At 42.9% G+C, this 8,404-nt stretch overlaps 1 protein-coding gene across 1 annotated transcript in view; it reads left to right on the forward strand.

Annotated features, from left to right (window-relative positions):
• col22a1 (collagen, type XXII, alpha 1) overlaps window positions 1–6,032 on the forward strand; it is a 42,827-nt gene extending 36,795 nt beyond the window's left edge. The window contains exons 56-64 of the mRNA XM_070922095.1: window positions 23–76; window positions 2,700–2,771; window positions 2,869–2,904; window positions 3,009–3,053; window positions 3,883–4,062; window positions 4,162–4,228; window positions 4,344–4,526; window positions 5,670–5,747; window positions 5,839–6,032. Coding sequence (XP_070778196.1) covers window positions 23–76; window positions 2,700–2,771; window positions 2,869–2,904; window positions 3,009–3,053; window positions 3,883–4,062; window positions 4,162–4,228; window positions 4,344–4,526; window positions 5,670–5,747; window positions 5,839–6,032 — 909 coding nt within the window. The remainder of the gene's footprint in view (window positions 1–22; window positions 77–2,699; window positions 2,772–2,868; window positions 2,905–3,008; window positions 3,054–3,882; window positions 4,063–4,161; window positions 4,229–4,343; window positions 4,527–5,669; window positions 5,748–5,838) is intronic.
• Window positions 6,033–8,404: the final 2,372 nt, after the last annotated feature.

An 8,404-nucleotide genomic window follows, 5' to 3' on the forward strand; every position in this document is an offset into this window, starting at 1 on the left:
TTCTTTTTCTTTTGCATCCCAGGGCAAGCCAGGTGAACCTGGGCCATCAGGAAAAGCAGGTCTCCCTGGAACTCCAGTGAGTTATATATTCCATCTTAAAAACACTTCACCACAACACCTCCATAAAAACTGTGACCGATATAATTTTTTTCATTTAATAGAGCAAGCAGGGAGGAGGATTATGAAAAAGTAGCATTTTCAGAGCGAATAGAGAGAGCAGTTACTGTAGTATTTCTAGAAAAGATGAGCTGTCAGATTATGATGGAAGATTGGAGTAAATGTTGTCTTGACCAGGGTGGGAACATCACTCTCCCCCGAGTGAGCTCCCTCACCAGGTTTGTGTGCCACGTAAAGGTTTTGAATTTCACAAGTGCGTCCATAGACAAATACCCACGCAGAGTCCCTGACGACAAAGGGTCTGAATCATCTGATGGTGCAGAATGCAAACAAGGTCATGTGGGGATTGGGAGGGAAAAAACAGCTCAGACCTGTCAAGGTTGTCCTTGATTTAGAGGTGACAGCCAAGATGTGCCTGTCAAGCTGAGTGTGTAAGGATCGGTCAGAAAGTAGGGAAATATAATCATGGGGCCCCTTTACAACTGGCATTAACGTTACTACATTTTGATTGAATGGATGAAAAAATGAACCAAATCCAAAAGGTGGTGAATGATTTCCACATGAAAAAGAAGATCTGACATGATGAAACAATACAGGGTGTTGCTTTGGTATTTCAAGTGAAATTCAGTAAACAGATGTGTCAAAACAGTTTTGTCAGAAAACTGAATTGTGCAGGAGGCATTAATCAATTAAGTCATGTGAACAAAAGTCCCTCAATAACACTTCATCCCCTTAACACTGTTTTTACCAGTGAGCTTAGCGCATTCTAGGTCTGTCCATGACAAATGGGATTTGATTCGGGTGTCCTGGTACATGTAGCCTAGTGGTTAAGATGCATACCACGTAGTCGTATCCTTTCTTTTTCCCCATGTTTCCTGTGTGCTCTACAAAAAGGCTAAAACTGCCTAAAAATAGATTCAATAAAAAAAAAAAAACCTGCAAATGTTCACTTTACAATCAATGAGAAGAACTAACCCTAACCCGCGCTGTCTCACTTACTGCTGACATCGGTCTGTCCGATCTTCATCAGGTGTATGGGCAGCATCACAACACTTCCATATATGTATATGTATATATATATATATATATACACACACACATAGGAGCTTTTGAGATTACATTTTAGACAAGCCAAAAACGAACTCTGTACTACCTAACAAGTGAGGCCCATCGGATGCAGTAGGTGGTGATACTGTCTCAGGTTCTGGTAGGCAAGATGTGAATCCAAGGAGTCACAAAGACTCTGCAGATAGGATGTAAAGACAGGTTACCTTGTTCAAGATGAGGCTTAAAGTCAGCAACAGGCAGGTGACTGAGTCAGGGAGTCTAGAGGAAGGACACCCAATGGAGGCAACTAGTGAGCATGTGAACAAGGACAGAATCTGGATACATCTAGTCCAGATGTCTCAGAGATTCACGGACTACAGGTACTGCATGTTCCTGACACGTCTGCCATGGTTCAGGACTGCTCTGCCGTGAAAATCAGCAAGCAATCCTTACTTATAATACCCTATTGTTAGAGATGAGGATGAAATCTCAGAGAATTCAGAAAGTTTAAATAAACACCGTGTGCGGTTCTTTCAAGCTACTTGTGAAATATGAGCTGTGCACTCAACTGCCCAGGTGACGTGTCATTTCACAAGTGCTCATGGTGCTTTTGCAGCCCTCGTACTCTATGTACTCTCATAATTTCGCTGAGCACACAGATGAGGTTAATTAAAGTCTGTGAGGGTTCAGCGATTACAGAGTTTATAGGGTGACACTGGAGACTGGGGGGCCTTGAGATGAAGAGGAGGGTGGTTGGGGGCAGGCAGATGTCATCATGACAGATATAATTTGTTTCAGAAATAAAATGTAGCAGAGATAGTGAGATCTTGTGAGACCTGTGAGTGAGGAGAATATCTTATTTGACATGTTGGTATCATTGGCAACAAAATGTGTTTTGGAAAGAAATAGAAGGAGCTGCACCCCGCTCCGCGTGGGCTGTGGGACGGTTTCCTGGCAGGAGGAGTAACTGTTGCTAACTGGAGGGCAGACGATACGCAGCCAGCTATCAGAGAGGAGTTGATGATATCAGTCAGCAGAGGGAGCAGATCATCAGAAATAGCCTGGAGGAGGGAGGAGGGCGGGGGCCAGATGCAGAAAGGTTGGGAGAGGAGATAGCTCAGTGGAGGGTGAAGGTATTTAGAGGCAGGATCAGATATTGCCAAAAAATGTTATCAGATGGCCGAATTCACCACACGGAGAAAAGGAGGGTGTAGCGATTGGACAGTCGCAGAGAAGATGGTGTATCCATTCAAGAATATGAAGAAATAAAAAATCCCTTCACTCTGTGGTTGCCATCACCAGCTTGTCTTCAGGCCCGCCTGTCCCCCCCTGTAAATATGAATTTTAATCTCTTCAAGCTGCCATGTCCCACCGCAAGATTGCTCTGTGAGATTTTTATCCGCAGCACTGATAAGAACTGCAGCTAAAAGTTAATCTTGCCGAATCCTCACTAATGAGCGAGGCTTTTAGAATACAAGTGTAGCGTGCCACGTGTGTGCCATGTGTCCAACGGCCATGTCTCTGCTGTCCTGCAGGGTCTTAGGGGAGACAAGGGGGAAGCCGGCAACCCGGGATTACCAGGCTTTAGTGGGCCTAAAGGCCCCACGGTGAGTGGGAGATTTGACATATTTTGATTGAAAGATGAATTGCGGCTCACAACTATGACCAGCTGTGGGTAATGTTAACTTTTGTCTTGATTTACAGGGTCCACCTGGTCCAATTGGCCCAGAGGGAAAACAGGTAGGCCCTTCATAATTAAATCACGTCAAAAGACCACTGATGACTAATGTGAAGTAATATGGACAGGTTTCTTGCTCACATCAAATGTTTGTGCTGTGTTGTAGGGGATGCCAGGCAGAGTTGGTGATCGTGGCTTCAAAGGAGAAAAGGTAACAGATAAACATGCATCTCATAATTCCTGATCTTGGCTCATAGTTATCACATTCAGACCTTTTGCTCTATTTTTTTGTGGCATTTTATTGGCTTTATTTATTAGCTCAATTTGACAAAACACAAGCAAATGAAGAACTCAACTTGCACAGCATGTAGGGAAGAAAACACAAGAGAATACAGAGACACGCTTGAAGAACAGAAAACATAACCAAATACAGGAAGGCCTTTATTAGATAGTGATTATGGAAAGATAACAGAACCGGCAAGGGACTGTTCATGATGCAGATTTGCCAAAACAAAAAAACAAGTATGCCAGAGTCAGTTAGTCCTAAATCTACATTGTAGCGTTTATATAATATAATAAGTTAATATAATGAAAAACAGAATTGTGAAGCCTGCCAGAAATGTACTTATGTACATACTGTTACTATCCACATAACAAACTGATTTCAGTGAGACCTCCTGTCTTTATAGACTTTCATGCATTAGGATTGAGGATTTCTTGTACCAATATGCAGCTGCGTTGACACACGACTGCAATGAACATCTTTGATACCAATGCTGTATTTACATGCGCGCATCTATCGTGAGGTGAAGTTAGGGACTGTCTCAAAAGTGCGTGTAAAAGGGGAAAAAGAGCTTTTCTGATTTTTGTCATAGCAAACATAGCGGTGAAATTTTACATAAACAAATACTGATACGTGAGTGAGTACATGGGGAACATACTCTACTTCCCTTATGGCTTTCCTCACTGTCCAGTATTCCATCAGTTCTTTTGAAGGTGTTTCAAGCCTGAACATTTACAATTGCTGTCATCTAATCCAGGGAGACTCGGGTGTGAAGGGAGATAAAGGATTAGCAGGAGATCCAGGTATGCCTGGAAACCCCGGACCACCAGGCAGAAAGGGCCACACAGGGATGATGGGTATGTCAGGACCACCAGGAGAAATAGGATCTCCTGGGCCACAAGGACCTTCAGGGAACCCCGGTCTCCCAGGCCAAAGAGTGAGTCATACTCCTGAAAGCTTCCACCGCAATGTTGATGGCACAGTAACATGCAGGTATTCATAACTGAATTAATCATGATCATCTTTGTTGTCTCAGGGAGAGTCAGTGTCACTGGAGCAGATGAGACGGCTCATCCAGGAGGAGCTGGCAAAACAATTAGATGGTGAGGAGGCCATTTCTTTTTGGGTCTCATTTGAGATATTTGGTTGATTTGGGCGAATATTGGATAACCTTCATAGAGTTGCATTAGATTTAAGTAACTGTCCTTTTCTGTCCAGCCAAAATGGCTTACCTCATGGCTCAGATCCAGCCTGCCCATGTGAAGAGTACAGCGGGCCGTCCAGGACCTCCAGGTCCTTCAGGTAAGGACGGCAGTACTGGACGACCTGGCCCCCCTGGAGAGCCTGGTATGCCTGGACAGAATGGAGGAGAAGGACCCAGGGGACCCATGGGACCTCAAGGTAGGAAGAAGACTCATACTGTGGCAGTGCTATTTTTAAGGTTTTTGTTACTTGTTACAATTTAAACATTGGTTTGTCCAAATCATTGAAATCACTTTCTGTATTAGGAGTGAACAATATAATTTAGTGCATTTAAGGCTGACTTGGAATTATCTACATCAGATAGTGGAGAAAAGAAAGAACGATTCAAACATTTGTGCCAAAATGCTAATTACAAATCAGAAAGTAAAGTTTATCTTTAAAAAGATATCTGAGGGATGTTTGAGATACATTAAAAGGAATCGTTTCCCATTTTGGGAAACACTCTTCTTTGCTTTCTTGCTGAGAATTAGATGAGTACATTGATACCGCTCTCATGTTTGTGTATGAAATAAGGAGCTACCGCCAGAAGACAGTTAGCTTAGCGCAAAGAATGGAAACAGGGAGAAACTGCTAACCTAATTCTGTCTAAATCCACCCCCCAGCACCTCTAAAGCTGACTAATAAACACGTTGCATCTTGTTTGTTAAATCCATACAAAAAACAAAGAGTAACAATGCCACGTTATGGTTTTACGTAGGGTGCCAGACTATTTCTTGGTACATAGTGACTGTGAGGTTGCTGTGCAACTAGCGGAGACCCCAGGAAGTGACAGGGCCTGGCCAAGAAATAGTCCTGGTGTTGTTTTTACACTTTTTGTACAGATTAAACATACGGACCCCATTTGTACTGCATCCATTCCATTACAAATGTATGGTAGCCAAGCTGATCTAACTCAATTGATATAATTGGAGTAATTTTCACGGACTTGACAGCACTCCTCCACAGCTACGTAAGATGTTACACAACTGAGTTCACAGACTGTGTAGACCGGCTTTGTGGAGTGCCCCTTTAAGTAGACTTTTTCATCCTGAGATAGCTGAGAAAGGCTGTGCAGAGGATGACCACGCTACAAAGGCTTGGTACAGACACAGGGCCTGGTATTCCAGTGCAACCATTTATTTCACAAACCAATGAGGTTTTCCACTGTCCAGACAACCTTTCTGCAATATACTTGCTCGCTAGCTGTCCAACTGTAAGCCCTCAGGCACTTTCTTCCCTTTAATACCCTAAAAGATAACGTGCAGAAATCATAGTGACTATTTTGTTTTCTGTTCCTTCCAGGTGAGAAAGGAGCAAAGGGAGAAAAGGGAGATACTGGTATCGGTGAAAGAGGAGAGCAAGGACCGACTGGCCCAATAGGTACCGACTAGTCGCAAACGTACTCTTTTCATTCTTTTTAAGTTGGCTTCACCCAATTTGGAGGCCCTAACTGTTCCTCTTCCTGCTATAGGTCCAGCCGGTCTACCTGGTTATGGTAAAGACGGAAGCCCGGGACAAGCCGGGGCCCAGGGAGAGCCAGGAAACCCCGGCCCCCACGGCCAGTCCGGACCTCCGGGTCCTCCTGGCCAATGTGACCCCTCCCAGTGTGCCTACTACGCCAGCCTGGCACACAGACCCCACACCAAAAATGTCAAGGGGACTTAAGAGAGAAGAGACACAAAGAGCTTTAAGTCCAGCTGTATTTATGAACTTGGTCGTGTCGAGTCTGAATCAAGAACTTTCCTTTTTTGAAGATAACCTCAGTACGGAGGGCTGAAGCAATATGTGCTGCCGGTCAGATTCTTTGTTTTGTTTGTTTTTGGTATGAAGCTTGGGATGGATGGGGATTGAGCACGAGGGGCTTTTTCAGATTTAAAATGGGGTAAAGAGGGCAGCTAAACATTTTTTTTTCCTCACTTGCATGCTTCCTGTAAAATATATAGGGAGATAACAAGGATGATGCAATTCCCTCTTCTTAACCCCCACCCCCCATGAGAAGATTTGGGAGTCTGATATTGTATCGTTTCATCGGTAATTATCTCAAAAGTTCAGCTAGGCGTACAGGAATATGTCTGCACCACGACACCATTTTGCATCACTTACCATTCACAGCCCACACTGTCCATCGTCAAGCAACAGAAATTGATCAATAAATTGATGTCTCACTAGGACTCTTCTGCCCAGCTATTGGTAATTACTCAGTGAAGGGAATTATCCGTTTTATTGTCATTGAAGGGACGGGGCGGAGGACAGACGGTGTGAAGCACAATCTCAAATACCAATAGTGATTTTGTGTAGGCGGGGTGTTAATGAGTTAGTGTGGAGAGGTGATGAATGACCACATTTCTGCACTTCATCCAAGCTGGAGGCAAGAAGCAGTATTCCGACTGTTTTGGATAGTATTGGCAGTAAAATAAAATAACTTTTAGAAAAAAAAAAAAACTTAAAAAAATTGGAAATTGGCTCGATATTTTAAAAGCAAACATGTCTGATTTATTTAGACAGAAGCGGAACAAGGTTTTACTCGGGGAATAAACTGGAGGCTTCCTGTTTATTTGCCAAACAAGTGCAACACAGTACCCACACTATCAATCATTTTGCATGAATGTGTGTCATTTAAAGGTGGACATCTAATTTTGAAATGAAAGTAATTTACAGTTGCAAATCTGTCCGAAATAGTGATAACATGACACGTATGCATAATTCATACGTGCCATGTAGTGATTTGTTCCAAGCTCACCCGCAGGATGCCTATTAAACCCGAGTCTAAAAAGAAGTGGAGACAGGAAGAAATGTCACTGTTAGATTTGTACTTTTATGTTTAATGAAGTGGCTCTGGTCGTTCTCTCTTTGAGGTATGCATAGACTTGAGCAGTAAATAGCTTCGAGGAGGTGGTATAATTGCCGCCTTTGTCCACCTTTCTTGAAAAGCTGCTTGTTTCTCCCTGCTTTCTCTAAATGTGTCACTTCCTTTCTGCTCGGCAAGGATTATTAAGTGCCTACGCTGTGGCAGTGCCCGGGCAGCTCGGCCCTGCTCAGAAAAGACATTGCTGGCCTTATTTGTCCCCTGGAAACTAAAATTGGAGAGTTGCTTCCCTGCATCCTGATGACCAGACTGTTGTGGTTACCATTTGAAAGATGTTTTGCCTTACGTCCCTCATGGACCAATTACACCTCTCCCCAGCGTCAGACGAACCTATTAAATAGCCTCCACAAAAGGTATCACATTTGTCTTCCTTTCAAAAACATGAAGAAACACCTAAATACACACAAGAACAAAAGGCGAAGTGGGGGAGCAATTTTTAAGAAGAGAATATAGAGATCTTATGTGGGCTTGCCAAGACATACAGTATGACCTACAGGTCAACCACTATATGAGGCAGTCATACCTCTCTCATGCTTCATCGCTTGCTCAGGTTACCTAATGGAAGAATGAATAACGTGAAGTTGTGGCTCTGACACAACTTAGTTTTGAAGATGTTGGTAAAGCAGATGGGAGTTTTGAGTCTGACCAGTATTTCCTGACCACTCTGGAGGCAGGAGTAATTTGATTTGTCGAGTTAAAGGGAGACTATGTCAATTTCGAGAGAAGAAATGGCACATTCTTCATCTTACGAATGAAACGTTGAATTCATGAGCGATAAAATGCACCCACAATGCTGCAGCCTCACTTGGTCCGGTATGACCAGTAGCTTATGGTGGCTAATATTAGCTAATGTTAGCAAAAGGTTGAATTTAACATTTGCCATTATCCAATTATCCAATTTTTACTTTTACTTTGCCACATTTGGACAGTGGCCTCTGTTCAGCAAAAGTTACAAGTTGCGAAAATAAATAGATAAAAATGATTATTTACTAAATCTGTTAGCTGCTTCTCTGTCAATGGTTTATTATTGAACAATCAAACCGTATCAGTATTGCCCTTGGTTTTGTAAATTGTTACAGTCACCAATAGACTATGTGTTACAGGGTGGGATGGTAAGTTGCTGCACACAGTTTAAAATGTTGTAATGCATATAAGCCAAACATCTTTCGTT

This window comes from Enoplosus armatus, chromosome 16, assembly GCF_043641665.1.
Source record: "Enoplosus armatus isolate fEnoArm2 chromosome 16, fEnoArm2.hap1, whole genome shotgun sequence".
In the NCBI taxonomy this organism is placed as follows: Eukaryota; Metazoa; Chordata; class Actinopteri; order Centrarchiformes; family Enoplosidae; genus Enoplosus; species Enoplosus armatus.